General features: G+C 37.9%; 1 protein-coding gene across 1 annotated transcript in view; it reads left to right on the top strand.

Moving 5' to 3' along the window:
* OSBPL10 (oxysterol binding protein like 10) overlaps window positions 1-22,404 on the top strand; it is a 115,505-nt gene that overhangs the window by 74,677 nt on the left and 18,424 nt on the right. Inside the window, 2 exon segments of the mRNA XM_040550450.1 lie at window positions 377-531; window positions 18,445-18,591. Coding sequence (XP_040406384.1) covers window positions 377-531; window positions 18,445-18,591 — 302 coding nt within the window.

The raw sequence follows: 22,404 nt of genomic DNA, 5'->3' as shown, positions 1-22,404 counted from the left end.
TGGTACCAATCTATGTTTATAAGAAATGGTAAATATCTTCACTGTATTAGATGCAGGAATGTTGACTTGGATAACTTCTTAACTATTAAAACACTGGGTGGAGTACACTTGCTTGTTTTAATCAACAAGGTGTGTCAGTCTGTATAATCTTTACGTGTAATTCTGTCTGGTAGGAATAATGTAAAATCTTCCTTCATTGACTTAAAAAAAAAAAAAATGATTGGCATAGAAGATGCTGGAGTATTTTTGTTACTGAAGTAAAGCTGAGCATGGGAACAGAAAACAGGTTCATTAATATGAATAGAATGATGAGAGGAGTGGAAAAAAACAATCTTTAATCTGCTTCTTGTAAGTTGAGATCTGTTTTCTGCTTCAGAAGGTATCCTGGGATGGCCTGGGCCCAAGTCACATTCCACAGAGCAACTGAAAAATGGTGCCCTCAGCTCCTTATCATCTGCTAGTGCCAACATTACGTGGGCAATAGTACCATCTGCAACCCAAGATGGACAGACACTACAGCCAAATACTGAGGTAAGCAGGCCATTTCTATTGTATCTGAGACTTGACATTGATTAGATGCAAACCACGTGCGACAGTGGATGCTTGTATTAATACAGCTTACTGTACTTTCTCTTTATGGTACCCTATTTGTTTGGAATAGTTGTTTAAATGCTGTCTTGCGCAAAAGCGCACACTGAAAACCAGAAAAAAATGTTTACATATTGCTCTGTGCTTTTGCTTCTCTGAGGTACTTTGGAGACAGACAGTGGACTGTGGCAAGCATATAATTTCCTTCTCAATTTTAGAACCCATTAACAGTATGTCAGTATACATACCTATCTTCTTGGTGATAGGAAGAGCTGCTTGTTTTTTATGCTGGTTTGAGACAGATAGGAGACATTATGACCACAAGATTTGCTTGCTACTACTTCTTCCATGTTGCTGAGTGCTCTTGTATGCCTCTGGGCACAGCTGATTATTCTCTGAGTTGAAGAGTACTGCATTGCTTTCTGACCCCTTTTTCTGTTAAGTGATTATGGGCAAAACTTGTCCACGTCATCCTGCACCAGCCTGTTGATTTGTGCTTTTGTGGCATTTACTTGGTAAAGGGCAGTTCTGAAGCATCGACTCTTTGAGGAGGCTCATAGCTACATATCAGGCATCTGATGCACAGACAGTCTCTCACCATGCCAAACGTCTCCAGCTTCTACTGTCTGCTTCTGGATACCAGTGCTGCCCACCAGGAAAACACTTCACACTGAGACTTCACAGATTGTTGGGCACCTGGAGCACATGAGACCTGGAGAACTGGAAAGACGTTTTTGAGAGAGCTGAAGAAACCCTTTACTACAAGTGAATGCTCTTTGGCAATTGGAATGGCTTAAATTAAAATATATTGCCTTTAACAAAATGTGTAATGGCTGGGGAGATCAATAAAGCTGTTTGGTTTTCCAGTTCTTTTGTAGTATCTTGAGTTGACTGTAGTTCAAAAGATCCTGGGCTAAACTAGATTTCTTTTAATATTACTTGTTACTTTGGTACTCTTCCAGGTTTGTCCTTAGACAGTAATTTCAAATTCTGTTACAATGTCCAATACTCTCAATGTTTAAATTAATTATATTTGTTTCTTACTAGGAGGTTGTATCATTTCTTTTTCATATAAGTCAAATGCAATTCTTTGTCTTCTTAAGACAAGCAGATATTTAAGAATACTGTTTTGAAAGTTACTTCTTTACTCACTGATAAGTGGCAATTTGTTTCATTAGATTTATTTTTTTTTAGAGGACCATTTTGCAGTTGAGCTGAGCCATTTATGACTTGTTTTCAATTACTGTCTATCTATCTATATTTTCAGTCTCAGCTCCTCCCCTTCTTTTGTCGATGGGAGATAATCAGTTACGCTTGCTTTGCTCATGGAACTCATAATTTATTGAGAAGGGAGTACCCTTGGAGGGATGAATATAATAAGCAAGGGAGCATAACACTGTTTTTAGTACAGAATACTCAGTGCTTTGTGGGATATCTTCCTGAAATCAGCAGCTTGCATTTGGATCCTCTGGGGCATTAGCCCTTAAAAATAGGAAAGATTTTTAGGTTATATAAAGCTCACCTGAGGATTGTGTTTTTGGCGCAAGCAATAGGTAGCATCTGGATTTGCACACGTAAATTTTGTTATGGAAGTACAATTTGTTAAGCAGAAATTTGGTTTTGCACCAGAAAATAGCTTGAATCAGGATTCATTACTGGAAGCTTTTCCCAAAGCTATATCCATTCCACAGAGTCTTTGTGTGCTTCATGCCATCCAAGATTGATACTGTTGACTCAGAAATTGAAGTGTTCTTTCAAAAGTATCAGATGGATTTTCAGTTTTGATCAGGATACCAGTGTGCTATTGGAAGACTGAGGCACAAAACTGGACTTGTGGAAGAGGTGAACAGTTGCATCTAACATAAGTTAGGGCTTTTGTTGTTTTCATGTTCAGCTTCAGGTCTAGCAAGCTGTCATGCCCTGTTATGGTTATACCTTTTTGGATTGCTGGGGTCAGATCTTTGCCTGGGAGAAGAGATCAAATTTTTCTAGAATGCTGCAGGTTTTCTGCTCAGCTGTATAACCTGAGCAAAGTGTCAAAGAGGGGGCTGGAGCTTCCTGGTGCTGTGACTAGAGAATGGAGGGTTGGAGAAGAACAGGCTTTGTAGAAGAGAAAAATCTTTTGAGCAATTGTTATCTTGCTAAGGATGCTATCTGACCCAGACAGTCACCCAGGAGATGGTGTCTGACTTCTTTAAATATAATTTTCTAAGCTATCAAAAGTGTTCTGCTTAACACTTTTTAAAAAATTCCACATGTCCATTTCAGCATATTTTCAAATATATTCTGTCCTGTCGTGTCTGAGTAAGAGTGGCACTAAGTACCCAGTTTACATTCAAAGGTATAAAAAGCAGTGACTGTGCTAGTTACTTAGTATGTGAAATTATACATAAAAGCAACTGCAAATCACCATATTCCACTTATTTCCTGGTCCAGATACATCCTTGTTAGTAATGGCAGTGACATAAGTAGAGAATGAGATAATGCGTCTAGATGTCATTGTCAAGAAACTCGTGATGTTGAAGACCCTGAATTTTTTTTGTTTATCTGGTAGTTGCTTTTAGGTGTGGAAGGAAAAAAAAAAGAGGAATCCACAAGTGTCATTCAAACGATGCTCAGTTCTCTCAATGATTTTCTTCAAAAAGAAAGGAAAACAACAACAACAACAAAAAAAAAAACCAACACCCCACACCAAAACAAAACAAATTGTTGTTCTTTTGTGTTTTCTTTGTTTTAATCCCTGGCTGGTCCTCATCTCTGTATAAGTTGATAGCGTGTAAATGGGGCTAGCTTGCAAAATATCCCTTCTAGGAGAAGTGATCCTTAATTTTAAAGAAGTCATGGCAAGAGAATGCTGGTTCCTCTTTCAGTGCTATCAAAACTAATTCTGGTTTCTTCTTTGACTGTGCCTAGGCTTTTTTTTTAATAGAATTCTGTACTTTTTATGGTATCTGACCATGACTCTGTCCCTTAGAAGCTATACCCCAAAGAAATGGGAGAGAGCTTTTTGGCTGACATTCAGCATAATATATTAGATGTACCAACTAAACAAATTGTGAATTGACCTGCAGTCTGAAATAGGAAACACCATTAAGTTGCGGCCCTTGACGAACAACCGACTTGGCTACTTCTCTTCTAGAACGTTACTTATAAGGAAATGATCATTTTAGGTTTGTGGATCAGGAGTGATCTTAAGAGGAAAACAGAGATGTTTGTTGTGTTGGAGGGGGTACTATTGGGAATCTTCCCTGATATAGGAGGCTGCTGCTGGCAGCAGTTTCCTGGCAACGTGGCCAAGTTGCTGAATGTGTTTAGTGATGGCTATGTTAATTCTCAGCACAGCATGTAGAGGCTTTGTAGCACTGCATTAAGAAACATCATTAACAAACCAATGACTTGTTTTTTTTCTGTGTTTTTTATATCTTTATGAAGAAAGCATGGATCTTTAGAATACTCCTCTAGAATAACAAGGCACACCTGATGCAATTTTGCTTTAATACATAAGCATTCTTGAGGGGTATAAGTTCAAGAGTTGAGTTTTGATACCATATATAACTGAAGTAAAACGTTTATTTTTAGTTGGTCACACAATTAGGGTTTCAGGTTCGAATTTCTCCCCTGGTGAAATAATGTAGCAGCTAAAGAGTCTTATTTTTAAACAATGTGTTGGTGTTTACTTGCTTTTGTTATTAAGGGTGTTTCTTGCATCTAAGTATAGGGATATCATTTGAGATATTGCTTAAACTAACTGAAAAAATAAAAGATCTTGTAGCAGAAATGATTTTCATGTGTATTTCCTTGCCTCTTTTATCATCTCCTTTGTTGTTACTGTTGGTGTTACTGGTTTTTCTTCCCAAATGAGAATTGCATTTTTGGGTTGTGATATGGGACAGCATTAGCTTAAAGCCTGACATCTTAACTGGAGAAAGTAACCGCTGACAGTGAAGTGCAGATATCTTTCATTTTTCATGCTTTCATACTTCCAATCTTTAAGTTTTTATTTAGTTTACACTTTTGGATGTTTTTGGTCAGTCCACCTGAAGCATCCAGCACAAGTAGGAATAAAGGCTGATCTGAACAGAGCTATTCTACATCGGGTGTGAGATGACTCAAAATATATTTAGTGCATACCCTGATGAACCTGGTTGGACTTTTTGATTTAAGCTATAATTTCAAGGTATTATATAGGATTTTTCCTGTAAAGCAGCACATGACAAGTAGGCCTGTGTACGCTCTTCAGAATGGTGATGTGAACTTGATCCTTGTTCAGTCTGCAACGAACAATGACCTGCTTCCTTCATGTAATGGTTTACAATTCTGTAATTTCTTTCTCAAAGGCTTGAAATTGATTAGTTTTGAAATACTGGGTCTCATAATAAATTCAATTGTAATAACTTTGTGCTTTAGTAGAATAAAGTTGTGAATCACTTCCATGTGAGCACTACTCTTCCAGTTCCACTAATTGTCATCGTGGGTGTCAGAATTCCCCTCTTGAGCAAACAAAATGTGACTGCAGGCCAAATACTTCCCCTGACAGCCAAATACAAATGGGAAAGAGGCTGTTCGTATGGGAGACCTGAGAGGGAAGGAGTAATTTTCTTTTGATCTAACAGTTTGGTTAAGAATTATTACAAAAATCATGCTGTAGCTACATCTGCAATTTAGCTCTCTTGATGTGATTTTTATGCCTTAACTTGCCATGCCAGCTGATTCCTACTATCCTGTGGATCTGGCATCTCTGCAGTCTCTCTGCTTTCCTGTCCCTAACTTTCTCTTGCTTGTGTGCGTGAGAACTGTATGCATGTTCCATACTGAAGTGTCTTTTTAATAGGATTGAAGTTTTAGCTCTCTAGGATCGAGGCTTAGCTCTGATTATCTAACCAGGTTTTAACTGTGATAGTGATTGTCAGTCCAGCACAAGTGCAGTCAACTCTAGATCATTAAGGATATTTCTGTCCCCTATATGATCTGAACTTTAATATTTTCAGCTGTAAGAAGGAACCGTGCTATTTGCACAGGAGGCACTGAACTGTTTTGTTCTTAGTTCTTAAAAGATTGTGTGTTTTTGTCCAATCTCTTCATGTAGTAGTCTCTTTCAGGCTGAAGTTGTTTTCTATCTTTAAATTAGTATGGATCCTAATACAATGATATGTCATCCTCTACAGAGCCCTTTAGCCTTTAGAGCCATTACAGAATGTGCTAGAGGTGCTAAGAAATAATTTCAAGTGTTTCTGTAATTTTAGAAACTAAGCTAGATGCAAGAAGTGATCTCTAATTCAATATTATCTTTTCTGTAGATATTTGTCTCTTGGCAGACTTGTCCAAGACGCTGTTTCCTAGTGTAATTTCTTCCAAGTGTTTCCTAGTTCCTTTTTGTCCTTGACATAAATGTGTGTAATTAATGTTGGGAGATCAGCTTAGCAATGAGCATACAGTGTTAGCCACCAATAATGGAAAGTAATGCAGTAATGGAAAGAAAACAGATCAGGGTAGGAAAGTAATATTTTTAGTATTACGGAGTCCCTTTTCATTGTTTGATACTGACATTACAGGATTTCTGAGCGTGTTCTGCTTTTTGCCTTCTGCGTGATTAAGTACTTTTTGGGCTGAAGAGCACGGTAAATGGCCTGTAATGACTTGAATAGACAAATTTAACCTCTGGGCAAAGATGTTACCAGTTAATCCATTCACTATCAGACCATCTGAAAAATGAACTCTGAGATAATCAATTGAAAATTTCCAGGGAAGATATATTTAGGGATTAAATGTACAATTATACTAAAAGTAGAATTAAATGACCGTAAGCCTGCTACAGCAGCACTGATAGACAATGACTAAGATAATCTAACTAATCTTGATTTTTTTGGGGGGTAGCTTTCTGGACTTTCTAGTTACTGTGTCAGCAAACAATCTCTAGTAAAATCTTTTATGTAAATAGTAGGTGCAAATTAATCTCCTGTGGAAGCCCTTCCATTTTTGTTGTATCAGTCCAACACCCAAAATGCATGTATTCTATCTAATATCTGTAAGATATATTTAAGAGTAATATTCTACTTAAAATAAAAAGAAACTAATACAAAATTTACATCTAATTTGATTAAACGTGAGGCTCTGATTCATTTGGCATTCCATAATTACCAGTGAATTTCAATGAAAATTAATCATTGGAATATAAAGAAATCAGGTTCCCTTGCAGTAAAGTTTAAAAACTGAGTTAAAAAGGATTGATTGTTTATTCTGCTTATTGTAAAACTTGTGCCCTCTGCAAAACTAGCTCCAAAGCCAGTATTAATTTTATTTCAAGATTGTGCACTAATTGATTTGTTGTGTGCTAATTGATTTGTTTTGTGCTGTCAGTTTTATTTCTTAGCACGTTTATATAGGTGTACTTGGTCACACTGTCTATTAGTAAGCTTACCCAGCTCATTAAGGCTATCAGTAACTTAATTAGACTTCAGTAAGTTGGGTTAAGCTCTTTTACAAAGAGTATTTGTCTCAGGTTGGAATTGCTTTATGTTGCTAAGTGAAGCATCATCCAAACTGGCCTCAGCTGTTTCATCTGGTCTTGTTAGAAAAACATAGGGGTTTTCTGCCTGCGATGATGGGCTCTGGCGATTCTACCCACCTGTGGTTTCAGGTGGGAAGGCTTCTCTAGCAGTCATGCAGTTCAAACAGCTGTTCGAAGCAAACCTATTCAGATCAGGTTGCTCAGGGTCATGTCCAGCCAAGTCTTGAAACCCTCCAAAGGGGTGGAGGTCCTGTAACCTGTCTGCATAGCCTTTTGCAGTATTTGGCCATCCTCGTGGTAATTTTTTCTTTCCAGTGTCTAACTGGAATTTCCTGTGCTTCAGCTTGTCTGTTGCTTGTCATCCTATTGCTGTGCACCTCTGAGAAGAGTCATGCTCTGTCTTGGGACCTCCCTGCATTTTCTAAGTTTATAAATGGATGTAGTGTGAAAGCATACTAGAAAGAATATAAATCCTTCTTTGGCTTTTTACTTTCTTTTATGGTATTGTTTATAAGTCATAAGCTGTAAAGGCAGTGATTTCCAACTATCAAATAGGAGACCTGCATTCTGATGACCAGTGACTGCTTGCTCTGGAGTCTGAACAAGTACCTGAGCATTTCTCTGGTCAAAGCAGAACATTAAAGCATTAGGGATTCTATCGATGTGAGTGAAGGTTCATTTGAGTGTGCTGCCTTTCCTTACTAACATGCTGTATGGGATGGTGGGTGACTAACACTACCTGCTGAGTCCCTTACCAAAAAGTGTTTGTCTTTCCCTTCTTTGTTGGGAGTGAGAGGCACGCTGCTCCTAGTTCTTCAGGTTTCTCCCCAAGGATCTCAGTCTAGAGAGGGATACATCCTAATACAGAAGGAAGTCTAGAGAGTAAAATCTACCATGCTTTCCTCCATGTTCCTCCTTTACCAGCCTGCAGCTCAGTGCAGTCTTCTGTCCTTAGTTCCCCAAAAGTCACAGGTGTATGTGACTTTCAGACCCCTCACAGTCTCTAAAGTTTTGCCTGGCTGGTGCTGGGAGTCTGTCCTGCCACACTGTAGTCTGCAAGCTTGTAAATGGTAACTTATTTTGAGTAGTGTCCGATGCTGTATTTATAGTCATTTTGCTTCTAAAAATTTGATTCTCTGTTTTGAGAGTATCTTCTGGGAAGCCTTTCTTCACTAATAACTCTCTAGCATTAGAAATAGGTTTTGTTGGAATTCTTTATTTTGTGATACTGTATTATTTTTCTTGTGTTTTTAGATTAGCATAAAATTCACTATGGTTTACACTAGCCTTCACATTTTTTTGCCTCTATTTAGGACAAGTCAGTGGGGCTTTTCTCTTTGAACATTTTCTTTTTTTGTTCTTCATGTTGCTGTTTTCCTCTTTTCTGATGATACCAGTAATGAAAAATATTTATTTGCAGTTCTTGCAGAATTTATGCAGTACTACAAAGTCCTCTGGTGTTCTAGGTTTCACATTAAACAGTGTTGTAATTCAGTGGCTCTCATTTAATGAGAGATGCTCACAAGATGCATGGACTGGTGCTGATACTTAATCTTTTTCTGTGAAGTCTGTGCTTAGGAATGAGCTGCTTTTCAGCTGCTTTTCAGTACTGACTGCTTTTGGTTTATGAAAGTGAAGATAAGCAAGAGGAATTTCCTTATGAAGAAGATGTGTTCATATAGGGAAAAAAGGTGTCCAACAAACATGATTTAGTGCATAACAACGTTACAGTGCTGTAGGTAACCCAACTGAGAATCCCTGTGTTTAAAAGAATGTTGACTCACTGATGATTTTATTCTGAAGAAAACATAATCGCTTCCATAGTTTGTTTCTAGTATATTTTTCTGAAGGCTTACACAGGCTATAATGCAGCATAGATGTAGATTGCCTGTATTTCACATTACACAAATTTTTTCATAACAACAAACCAAAGCTTTTTATTCTTAAATCTCTGTTATCTGGTCCTCTCTACTGTTATACTGTTACATTTACCACCCAAATATGGTCACAGGTCAGAGTTGAAACAATTCTTCAGAGTAGGAAAGGAAAGTTTTCTGAGTTTGTTCTTTGTGTATAAAAAGACCTCTGTTCCCAGAGATTCTGAAAAAATAAAGGGTGTGTGTGTTAGTGAAGCTGTCATAATAGTGAATATCCAGATAATGTTGTTGCTTTCAGATGCCTGGCAGATTGCTTTTGCTGGGAAGGAAAAAGATTACAGACCTATTTGTCACCTAAGATACAGGTTTTGTGATTATTCCCACTGCTTGCATCATCTGTATGTCAGCTTGTCTACATTTACTAGGTATTAGTATCAAGATGCATTTCTGCAAAATGGACTTCACATACTTCTTTCATAGTGAAGGATCTCCTAAAATGAGCAAGGTATTACTTGAGTCAGAAAATGACTGCTATTACTGGTTGCATCTAAAATCTTGTGGGATAGAGAGGTTGTCCACATTGCCAAACTGCCATCCTTGCACTTGTCCCTAGCCAGAGAGATTTTCAGAACATCCAATGTTTGTAGCCTATGCTAATGAGAGCAAACACAAAATACATAAAAATTATCCATATACAAAAAATTTAGATATTTTAATTGATAGTTCTGTTTTGAAGAATGTTATTTTCTCTGGATATTTGAATTACCATTCACAAATAACAGCTTTGGTAAGAAATTAATTTCTGGGCTCTTTGTAGACATTATTAAGTGATGCAAACTTTTTCTACCAAATATTCTGTGGTTTTGCTTATCAGTGATGAACTATATATCCAGGATAATATAAATGTTCAGCCATCTCTCTCACGCTCCAAAACCAGATGCAGCAGTTACATATCCAGATAGGTACGTGTGGATTATTTTTCCTGGTATCTGTAGTTTAGGTAAGTAGAAAATATGCCTATTATGTCCTTTTTCCTTCATGCAGTAGGAAGAAGGAGAAATCAACTGTCTTGCTGATGGGATCTGTATGTAGATGACTAGCAAAGCAAAAAGAAAGATATTTTTTCTTGCCATACTGTTAGATATAAATTATAGCATGCTTACTTTTTAGTAATAAAATCCTTCTCATTTGATTATCATCCTCTGGTACTTATATTCATATTTTAGACATTATCTTAACTCTAATTTCCATTCATCGATATTAAATCTAAGCTATAACAATTGAATGCCGGGAAAAGTGGTTTGTTCCCCCCCTCCACTTGAGGTGGTAGACTTTTAGTATATTAATAGTATGGAAAAATTTTCCCAGCAATTAAAGCAAAAGCTGGTGACAAATGTAGTAGATGGGACAGCTCCTATGAAATATTCAGAATAGATGAAGAAAAATCAGCTGAGCCTCACCTGTTTTTGCTGCTTTTCAGAGACCTTTTTGAGGATGAAATTGAGGTGTATGAGCTGCAAATAAGTTCTGCTTTCTAAAGTCCCCATTTAAGATCTGCTTTGTATCTACGTTTGTTAAGCCACTTTTTAAATAAGTAAGTAAATAAATAAAAATGCTTGACCACTGGGAACCCTTAAGTTTCCTTGAAAGTCACTGGAACTTTGATATCCAGTGTCAGAATATGGGATGTTGGTGCATTTGAAGCTTTATCTTTGATCTACTCTTTCTTTGCAATGATCAGTCAAAAGGTTACCAGGAGCAAAATGTAAATAAGGTGTAAGTATGATGGAGGCCGAGGCTGAAGCAATGAATAACCTGAGTTCACCCTAGCACTGCTTTTCCAACCCTCTTCTTTCCCCTCCTGTGCATTTACGTTGTGTAATGGTGTGGTGGTAACTGTTGTGACAAGTATTTTCTATTTTGTTTTATTTGGAGTGTTCTTGAAGGGGAGAAAAGCCTATTTAAAGAGATGCAGGAGCTTGCTGGATATATTAAAAAAAAAAAGTGTTGGTACCTTATGGGTAAGCTGAAACATGTTAATCTGTAAATTACGATGCATTTGGAAGTTAGAGAAGTGCTTAGATGATAGTGATTTCTGTCTTTATCATGGGTTTGAAGTAAATGCGTTGTTTGTTTCAAGATTTAGGTTAATGTCAACTGAAATTTTCTATTTGATACCTGTTCATTTCAGTGTTTTATATGGGAATTACTGTTTTCACAGCATGTTAATATGCTAGTCTGTATATAAAATAGTTTAATAAATACAACTTACTGGACAAGCTAAATCAAATTGAAATCACTGCCAGTAATAGATGGGGGTGCAGTAAGCTCGCATTTTTTCTATCAGGTGCATGCCACAGCTGGTAGTAAATGCAATTAAATATTTCAAAGGTGTACGTGCTGGAAAAAGACATGTGACACATGCAGTTTTGTACAGTTTGTCAATTGTGATACAGTGACAAGCTCTGCAAGAAGCCAACAGCTCATTATTTATTACCACTTTGGGGGGATTGTTAATGTATTTACTGTACAAAGAGGATTCTAATTCTGGGGTTGAGTTGAGTGAACATTGTCTGGAGCTGATTTGTCACATTAGTGTAAATATTCTAAAACTCTCTGGCCTTACACAGAGCTAAATTTAATCTTACACCCACAGAAAACCTGTTTGCAATCTCACAAGTTACACAAATGCAAATGTAAATGATACTTGTAAACCTATATCATTATGAAGGGAGTCTGAAAATTAAAATGAAGCCTTTGACTTTTATGTGCACTAGTAGAGCTAATTGTAATCGGATGACTCTACAGAAAATTTAGCATTACTTGCCTAGTCTGAGAATGCTAATTCTGTTTAATGTTGATTCTGAACAAGCCCTGCAACTAATTTATTCCACCTTTCTCTCAATGCAGAAGTGTTTTGTACAGTGTTACTCTCTAGTATCATTTGGCAATTCTTTTGAATATAGAAAGACTTAAGGGCTACTTCTGTTGCAATATTGTGAAATTGTCTTTTTATCCAGATGTTTTAAGCTTATAAGAGTCATTCTTCTGCTCCTGACTACAGTTCTTGTACTATATGAAAGCTTTTCTATGTCTTAATAAAAATTCTTAAAATACTTTGATCCAGTTATACGCAGAATTGCCTTATGAGTCCTGTACACGTCCTCAGTGCATTCATGTCAGGATACATATGGTCTCTGTTTATTATGATGGCGGAGTGCTTACTGCTGTGATGGAGGAAAGGCTGAGTTATGCCATGTCTTCTTTGCCTCAGTCCTTACTCTAAGATCAGCCATCAGGAATCCCAGGCCTCTGAGAAGGTACTAAGGAAAGAAGACGTACCTTTGGTGAGAAGGACCAGGAGCACTTAAACTGAACATATATAAATATGCAGGGCCTCCCAGGGTACACCTATGAGCATGGAGGGAGCTGGCCAATGTAATTGCAGGGTCACTGTCTATAATCTTCGAAGGGTCATGGTGACTGGGAGAGGATCATGAAGACTGGAAGAAAGTAAATGTCACTCCTTCTTTGAGAAGGGCAAGAAGGAACATCTGGGGAACTGCAGGGTGGTCAGTCTCACCTCAGTCCCTGGGAAGATGGTGGAATAACTAACCCTGGAAACCATTTCCAAAGACAAAAAGATGACCAGGAGTAGTCAGCATGGATTTACAAATTTGCATGCTTTGTCAATATGATAACCTTCTACAACAAGGTGACTGACTTGCTGGATGTGGGGAGAGCAGTGGATATTGTTTACCTTCAACTTAGTAAGATTTTTGACCCTATCTTCCATAACATCCTTATGAACAAACTGACAGGGTATGGATTAAGTGAGGTGGAACAAAAACTGGCTGAAGGGCCAGGCTGAGAGGGCTGTGATCAGTGGCATGAAGTCCAGCTGGAGGCCAATCAGTAATGCCATGTGGCAATGTTCACCACTGAAGCCAATGCTGTTCCACATCTTCATTAATGGCCTGGATGACGGGGCAGAGTGCACCCTCAGCAAGTTCGCAGATACAAAACTTGAAGGAGTGGCTGATACACCAGAGCCCTGCTGCATTGAAATGGACCTTCACAGGCTGGATGGAGAGGAATCTCATCAAGTTCAACACAGGGAAATGCAAGGTCACACATCTGGACTGACAGCCTCCTGCGCTGAGTTAGGAGGTGCGTTGCTAGCAGGTCGAGGGAAGTGACCCCTTTCCCTCTGCTCAGCGCTGACGAGGCCATGTCTGCAGTGCTGTGTCCAGCTCTGGGCTCCCCATTACACGAAGGACGTGGCCTTTCTGGAGCAAGTCCAGTGCTGGGCCACAACAGTGGTTAAGGGACTGGAGCATCCTTCACATCATGAGGAGCTGAGAGAGCTGGGACTGCTCAGCCTGGAGAAGAGAAAGGTCAGGGGATCTCATCAACAACTATAAGTACCTGATGGGCTGGTGTGAAGAAGAAGGAGCTGGACTCTCCTCATTCGTGTCCAATGACAGGACAAGAGGCAGCGGGCATGAGAAAGACTGTGAACATCAGAAAGCACTTCTTTAACGTCAAGGGGTTCAGACAGTTGCACAGGTTGCCCAGAGGTGTGGGGTCTCCGCATCCTTGGAGATACTCAAAACCCAGCTGGACACAGACCTGGGCAACCAGCTCTAGCCGGCTCTGCTTGTGCAGGGCTTTCTGACCTAAATGATGCAGTGGTTCTGCACGTTTTGTTTTCTCCAATCTCTCCCCCGCTACGCTTCCCAAAAAAATGAGATAAGACTGTGCTTGACAGTCCTGTTGCATGATACAGTGTGTGAAGCATGTTGGAAACTGAGCCCCGAGCCTTAGAACTGAACTAATTATTTAAAATTGATTTGCAGCACAACAGTTAAAATTTGAAAAAATAGGAATGTGTGGAAGAGGCTTTGGAAGAAGAGAGGGAGTTTTACCCTTTGACAGAAACATAGCTTTTAACTCTGTGATTCTATCCCAGGTTCGTACAAGTGTCTTTTTCCTGAGGAATTCTCAAAAATGCAGCGTTTCCTTCAGAAGCAGTTACTTTCCCATACAGATTTCATCCGTTAACAAAGAATCATCATGTTGTCTGATGAAGACCACTGACGAGAACATCAGTTTCTTATCCCAGCAGATGACCTTTCTAAATTAATTGATCCCAGTTCTAATGAAGCAACTTGTTTATAATAGATCACTTCTAGAGTGTGTTTTCATGTCTTCTGCTTTTAAACTCTGAAGTAGGAAGCTTAAATCCTTAAGAGGTATTTCTGGAAATGGTCTGCTGTTTTCATTCAGGTTTTCCTGAAGAATCTTGGTACTTCAGCCCACTATTGGAAATATGCGTTGATTAAAATGGTTTTAAATATAGGCTGCCCTTTGGTGCTTGCTGGTAAGAGGTTCGGTATTTGATTCTCAGGGTTAGCCCCCAAGCCCAGCTCTGTTGTTTGTTCCCAGGCTGAGCTACACAGCTCAATAGCTTTTACTTTAGGCACTGACCACATGGGAATGGAGCCGATCACTGCTTTCCTAGTTCAGCTTTGCAATTCTATTTTACAAGGGGGAAAAAAATCAGTTGTATGTCTAATAATTCAGAAAAGCTGCCGTTAAAGGATAATCGCTCAGTGTAATCTTTTGCATTCTACTGGGTGCTTATGCGTAGGTTTATGCTACACTGCATACTATTTTCTGTTCAAAGAAAAAGAAATAAAAGCCTGGTTGCACTTTTGTGGCATTTTAAAGATACAGTAGCTTTGTATTTTGTGGCTGCTTGTCCTAACACCCTATATTGTGCTCACACACAATGGTGTGTGTTTTTGTTGTTGTTTTGTTTGAAGAAAGTTTGCATTTCTTGAAAAACAAATTTCTGTTTTCTATCCCCTTAGAAGGTAAATCAGTAATTACCTAGAACAGCAAATGGAAAGAGGAAAATATGTAAAGGATATTGCTTACTGAAGGTGACTGCCATTCAGCTACGGTGACGTAAATTTTAACCTGCTACTTAAATTCTTATTTCCTTGGAAAGTGAGAAAGGATTCAGACAACTGATGTCATTCTGCACGCACTGGAGCTCACTAGTGTGTTGAAAGCTCTCTCAGTAATGAGTAGAGCACTGGGATTTTCAGTGCCCTTGCACATCTTAAAATAGCTAAGATAATTAAAACTATAGTCTTTATTGCAGAATGGTCATTAAACACGCTTGATCCCAATATTGCATTGTACTTATTATCCTCCCTGATGAGCAGCAAGTCTGTCATTTAAAACAATGCAAAAACCTCTTTCCTGAGCAGCCAGACTGCTTCTAGAGCTGCTCCCTCCTGCTGTGTTCGTTTTGTCCAGGAGCAACCAGGGGCAGTTGTTTTGTTAGGAGCACTTTGAAAGGCACAGAAAGGTAATACCTGCTTTAGCAGGCAGGAAAGAAGGGTTTCTGTCCCTGGCTGAATGTGCAGTCTTCAGAAGCAAAAGAAAATTATCTGTATTTTTCGGTCTGTATCCTAGTTGATGTGTAGATTGTTTATTTTCTGATGCTGTTAATACTAGAGGTTACTTAGCTGTTATATGTTAACTTTAAAGCTTGTTACCTGCTAGCACTTTGTCTCTGTCTCTGTCTCTCTCTCTCTCTCTTTATCCCTCATTCCGCCCCCAGTCCAACCCTGGAGAACAGCCCACCGGGATATCCTTTGGGAAACAGCAGCAACGTTTTCCCCATTGGAGCTGTTTGCAGTTAAGCTCCCTGATCTCAATATCATGTGACTAGAAACGCAAGGAGCAGATTGACATCCAGCACACACTCTCAAACTCGTTGGATATCAAGGAAAAAAAAAAGGGGGTGGGAGTGAGGAAGGGAGGTTCCCTTGCTTTTCCCTTGCACTATTAATTCCTGCTGGAGCTTGTTTGCCGCGAGCTCGGTTCATGGCAGTAGCAGAAGAAGCAGTGCTTATTCAGTAGCTCGGTGCTCTCAATGAGGTCAAGCTGGATCAAAGGGAAACCTCCTGTGGAAACGCCTGCTGTAAGTTCTGCTTTTTCCACAGTCCCTCCAAATGAAATACAGCCCCTACAACAGGGCCGGGCTCTGCTATTTTATGTCTCCCCGACTGATAATTTTGTATGAGGTTGTCAGGCTTTCTGTTGATTGAACTTGTCAATAAGGCATCAGCTTCTATGTGTTTTGGGAGGAAAGTGTGCTTATCGTTCTGTTCTTTTATTTGCTGAGGGAGTGGGAAGAGGAAAGTGTGGTTTTGTCCTTTTGAAAAGCACCAAGCTGTTGAGGTTACAGCTCTCCAGATTCTGTTTTATGTAAGCTACATATTCTACTTTCTCAAAAAAGTAATTGCAAAATGTCTTTTAAATGTCCTTGCATTTCACCAAATAGAGATGCTTTTGTGAATAGCCACCTGAACATGTATTTAATTAAAAAAAAAAAAGTTTTTTGTTTTTAAAAAGGAAATAAAAACTTAATTAAAATCTTGGAAATGTGCAGTAAATAAATTTCCGAAGCACTCTCATTACACAAGCTGTTGTTCACCTGAGGGATCTCTAATGTGATCATTCAGAAATACTTTCTTTGAGACCTAATTCTGAATATCAGCTATTTTTAATGAAACTTTCAGTTGCAAAGACTTTGAGCTGAATGTTTTCCCCTTTAACGCAGCAAGCTAGCTGTTTCTGCAGGAATGTGCTGCTTAGCATGAAGGAATTCCCACTTCTGCAGGTAGCACTGTGTCACTTACAGCACGGACTCCCTGGGGAATAATGAAATTCTGGGCTGTACATTATTCAGCTACATAACCCAACTTTTTTTTAAAGACAGAAAAGTTACCTGAAGGTACATCTGGAAGGCTTGCAGAGTGGTTTCGGTGGATTGAACAAAATAACCACCACCTGTTTGGGCTATTATTGTTAATATATTGGAAACTCCGAGGGGAAATAAAGTGTCACAAATCATTATCTCTTTCTGTTGTCAAGTTCCTCTTGAAGGGAGATAGCATGATGCCTCTTTCTTGATCTTCAGCTAGTGTGTCTGGAAAATGGGCAGCATCGCTATTGTGCTGTGAAGCAGCATAACGTTGCAAATGTCATAAAGACTTACGGCATTGCCTTACCCCCAGTAATCTAGTTTTCTTTCTCTTTTCTTTCTCTTTTCTTTCTCTTTTCTTTCTCTTTTCTTTCTCTTTTCTTTCTCTTTTCTTTCTCTTTTCTTTCTCTTTTCTTTCTCTTTTCTTTCTCTTTTCTTTCTCTTTTCTTTCTTTCTTTCTTTCTCTTTCTTTCTCTTTTCTTTCTCTTTTCTTTCTCTTTTCTTTCTCTTTTCTTTCTCTTTTCTTTCTCTTTTCTTTCTCTTTTCTTTCTCTTTTCTTTCTCTTTTCTTTCTCTTTTCTTTCTCTTTTCTTTCTCTTTTTCTCTTTCTCTTTTTCTTTCTCTTTTCTTTCTCTTTTCTTTCTCTTTTCTTTCTCTTTTCTTTCTCTTTTCTTTCTCTTTTCTTTCTCTTTTCTTTCTCTTTTCTTTCTCTTTTCTTTCTCTTTTCTTTCTCTTTTCTTTCTCTTTTCTTTCTCTTTTCTTTCTCTTTTCTTTCTCTTTTCTTTCTCTTTCTTTCTCTTTTCTTTCTCTTTTCTTTCTCTTTTCTTTCTCTTTTCTTTCTCTTTTCTTTCTCTTTTCTTTCTCTTTTCTTTCTCTTTTCTTTCTCTTTTCTTTCTCTTTTCTTTCTCTTTTCTTTCTCTTTTCTTTCTCTTTTCTTTCTCTTTTCTTTCTCTTTTCTTTCTCTTTTCTTTCTCTTTTCTTTCTCTTTTCTTTCTCTTTTCTTTCTCTTTTCTTTCTCTTTTCTTTCTCTTTTCTTTCTCTTTTCTTTCTCTTTTCTTTCTCTTTTCTTTCTCTTTTCTTTCTCTTTTCTTTCTCTTTTCTTTCTCTTTTCTTTCTTTCCTTGTTGCATACTTCATCGTCTCTATCTTCTTCTGTTGATAGTCTTTGCTGTAGTGGTCAATGAGCACTGATTAACGTTTTATTTGAGGCTTACCTAAATATCTAACTTCAGAACTTGGATAGAGGAAAGGGGGGGAAAAAAAGTGAAATCAGGTTATGCAATATCTGGGTGAGAATTACGAATATTTGCTGGAGAGGTTTATGAAAAACTCTTGAAGACTCATTTTCAATTGTATTCTTCTATTTAATAAATAGAAAAGCTGTTACTTTAACATGCTATGATTTTTTTAATTTAATTTTATTTTTTGGCTGACATCACTGCAATATGTGTATGGGAAGATAATGTGTAAATTAGCATCCGATGATACTTGCCACAGTTGTTCTGAGGATAGGATCAAAATACTCTGTGAACCCATCACTGGCCTTTTTTTCTTTTTATTTTGTACTTTTTTTTTTTAACAGAAGCTGTCTTTTGCTCCCTTGGCCAGCTTCATTTTATACATATATAGTGGGGAAAAAACATATTGCATCTTTTAGTCCAGATGGTGATGTTTCTTTTCATTTCAGCTTACAGCTTCTGGGTTGATCCTAGTTGAAGATGAAATGACAGATACTGAAGATAACGAAGAGGAGGATTTAGGAGTCATGGACGATCAACGTAGTGTAATTCTCCATCTCATCTCTCAGCTTAAACTTGGCATGGACCTTACCAGGGTATGGACACTGCCTCTTTTTATAATATTTGCGTTTGTGTGTTTGCCCTTGTAGGTAAGGTAGTTTACCTCTCATTAAGGGTGTGGTTTCAGAGAGCTATGAATTCCTCTTGTCTGCTAGGCAGGATTTCACGTGAAGTGACCACAGCAGACACTGTAACAAACAAACAAAAAAACAACAAAAACAAACAAACAAAAACAACCGAACAAAAAGATTTAGAAACTTTTCCTTTCTTTATTTTTTGCAAGTCTTTCAAATCAACCATGTGTTGTATATGTATCCCATGTGTACATTAAGTCAGGGGGCACCAAGTGTGTGAGGAACCATAATGTCAATTTTATGGATGAGGGAGATTTGTGCTTCAGTTACCACTTTGTGGAATGAATTCCATTTAATTACTTGGTAGTTTAAAAAAAAAAAAAAAAAGGTAAAGAAGCTAGTCTTCAATGTGTCACAGTCTTTGTTTGTGCTAAGCAGCTCACCAGTTCAACCTTCCGTGCATCCTTCTGGTCCTGGAACCAGTATTGTTATGAGCTTATCCATACAGATATGAACTGAGATTTTAGTGATTGAGAAGTTTCCCATAAGCCCTTGGCTTTTTGAAAATTATGCAGATGTTCCGGCAGCAGGAAATGCATCTTTTTGAATAGTCGTGTATTCCAGTGGCTTTAATACATAACCAAGGAGATTTTTTGAAAGATATGGAGTACCAGTTCCTTCCAGAAAGGTTCTCTACTTATAAAGCAAAGAAAAAAAAGCCTTTAAACTACTTCCCACAAATAAGAGCTTATTCTGACTTGCTCCTTCCACAAATTAGAAAACAAACAAACAAACAACAGAGTTTAGGTTGACCAGAGAATTACACTTGCATGTGAAATAGCTAAATAGCAGGTTCTTCTCATGGGCATGTTAATATTTAGAGGAGTTACATCAGCTTTCCTCTTGATCTCATATATTAATAAAACATCTATTTTTACTATTACTTTTGTGAAAAGGCCTTCTAAACATAGTCTTCTCTGCTTCCTCTGGAACAATTGACAGTATTTAAAAATACTTATGTTTTTAAGACTGAGCAATCCCATGTTCCGTTGCTAAGTATAGCTTTTGAATAGCTACACAGAAATTAATGTTTTGTTCTGAATAGGACAAACATTCCATCATTTAAATTGTGAATAATTTATACCTGTCACTTGTTAGTATGTCTGGCATTATGTACAGTTCATTTTTGGTGTTTTTCTTATGTTCCTCAATCATTAGTAGCTCTTCCTATTTTCTGTTTTGGTTCACTAAGGCTGTCTGAGTTCATAATATTTAAAGCGGACTAAGATTCCTTATCTGCTGTTCTTGTGTGTCTTTAGAACTCTCTGTCTTCAGTAACGAACAATATTTTTCTTTCATGATTTCCAATGTCATGTTTTTTCACAGCGGAGGAGACAAAAACCCCAAAGACACACAATTAATGTAAATAAAATTAATTCCTATAAATAAGAGAAATGTAGACATTTATATGAAAAATAAGGAGGTAAATATGTATCATAACATTTCCTATACAGTTTTTGAGGATAGTGGTGAATATTATCAGATCTGTACTATGGTAAAACATTAGTATGCATGGATGTGTCTATATAGTATCCACAACCTGAAAAGAGGAACAGACATATGGCAGAGTTAGATCTCTCTCTAGTGTGTGCGATGCATGAATACACGTATGATGAGTATTAATGAGACATGCCACATTTGCACATCACTTTTCTGACCATTTTAAGGATTAAAATAAAAAATTACAAGACAGCTGTCTGCTTTTTTTTGTTGTTTTGTTTTTATTAACTTTGCTTACTGACATGAGGCCCTTAGGGCTACAGATGTGTGACGATGCAGCTTGGTTTGTTGGCTGCACTGCTTAGTTTTCATTATTCCTATGAATGTCAGATTTCAGATAGCCTTGGTGCTAGTCAGCTTCTGCTGGAAGTGCTTGTGACACAGTAGTTGCTAACATCAGAGGATGTTTTTATATGTTTGCGTTTTCCTCTGCCTTCTTCCCCAGGGTTGTTTCTTTAGTTCCTTCTAGGAGCTAAGGATCGTAAGGTGATACACACATGAACAAACTCTCCTGAGCCTTTGCTGGCTTTTGGTTCTGGATGCATAATCATTATCTCTTGTATCATATCAGAGGAAACAGCATCTTTTCCTTTTCCTAAGGGGTACTTGCTTATGTTAGTGTTGGCCTTGCCTGCAGTGACATGCATTTCCTACAGTGCTAACAGCCATATTTAGTGCTGTAGAGATGTTTCACGTTTGAAATGTGTCATGCTGGCATGCCTTTTAATGAAGAATTAAACAGTAAAAAAAACCCACAGTGAAGTATCAAATCCGTATGGGGATTTGCTAGAACAGGTTAGTCTTGGTGGCTAAATGGACTTCAAGAGCTGCTGGAAAGAGCTGTGTTGGGGAGCAGGTCCTGGTGGCAGGACGTTGTACAAAACTGATACGTTGGACTTTACATGTCACTTAAAAGTGACATTGCTGGAAAGCAAAACAAAACAACAACAAAAAACCCACAACCAAACAAAGAAAACACCATGCTTCTAAATTGTTTATTGCATTTAAAAAAATTAGAAGTAGTACTGGAAATCACTGCCAGCCTAAAAAATGCGTTGGCAAATGGCATCTAAAGGATTGAAATGAATGCTAACAGTTTGTACAGATGGATGGTCACCCCCCCGCATTCCCTTACCTTCCCTACGCAGTCACAACTCTACTAAAAATAAAGGGCTGCCAGTAGTTCTGTGGCATGGCAACCTGGTGTAAATTAACACTGCAGTTTGTTCACAATGTCTTCTGTTTTAAAATTCCAAGGTAAATATATATTGTAGTTCGTAACTTAAGTGGGACGAAAATACTTTTAGTCCCGTAATGACACAGATGGCAGTAGAAGGTTTTTTTCCCTCTAAGGTAGTGAAAATCTCAGCATGGAGTATGGTGGTCAGGTTTCTGAGAAAAAGTGGTTAACATTGCTGACACCCATCTTTTGCCTCACAGTAAATAGTTGAAAAGGTGATAAATATCTTTGTTTTCAAGAAGAACCTCCAGAAAAAGGGAAGAATGCCTGTTAAACTACTTCTTTTTCACTGTGAAGCCTGAGAGACAGTAAGAATGGAGATTAGTCTAACATTTTAATGTGCAATCAGGAGATTCATTGCTTCAGACTTCGGCAATTTGGTATTTATTCTAGAGAGATCTCTGTCCATTTAGTTGTCATGCTAGCTTATCCTCAGAGAAGAATATTAGACGGTTTTGACCTTTATGTAATAACAACAACAACAAAAATGCAACCAAATGATACAGTCCAAAATCAATATAAAGAATTCAGATCCTAATTGACTTTTCTAGACTGCATTGTGTTTGGTGGAGAAACGTTGAAAACCTCATTCTTTTGGAAACTAGAGTTGCTAGCACAAGTGCATGGCAGTCCAGTGCTCACAAGAAAAATGCTGTACACCTTCCAAACTTGTTTGTTTCTATTTTATTTATTTCTGCAGAAATCAAAATGGGACAAGTTACAAAAAAAAAAAAAAAGTAATTTTGTGATGATGCTTGTCTGTGGCGGTGTTGCATGCTGAAAATATCAGACTATGAGTTTATTCAGTGAGAGGCAATGTTTTGTAGAGAATTTTAATTATACTGGAGCTGTGTAAGCTTCGAAAGTCAAATATTTTTCTCATATGCGCTTCTGCCTCCTTTTGAGGAAACAATTCAATTACTCTGTTTTGCGAAGTTCCTTTCCTGCTACAGGTAAGGGTGTAGTTTCCATTT

Source organism: Cygnus olor, chromosome 2 (genome assembly GCF_009769625.2).
Source record: "Cygnus olor isolate bCygOlo1 chromosome 2, bCygOlo1.pri.v2, whole genome shotgun sequence".
In the NCBI taxonomy this organism is placed as follows: domain Eukaryota; kingdom Metazoa; phylum Chordata; class Aves; order Anseriformes; family Anatidae; genus Cygnus; species Cygnus olor.
The sequence above is the reverse complement of the archived record's forward strand: the minus strand, read 5'-3'. Positions and strand labels throughout refer to the sequence as shown.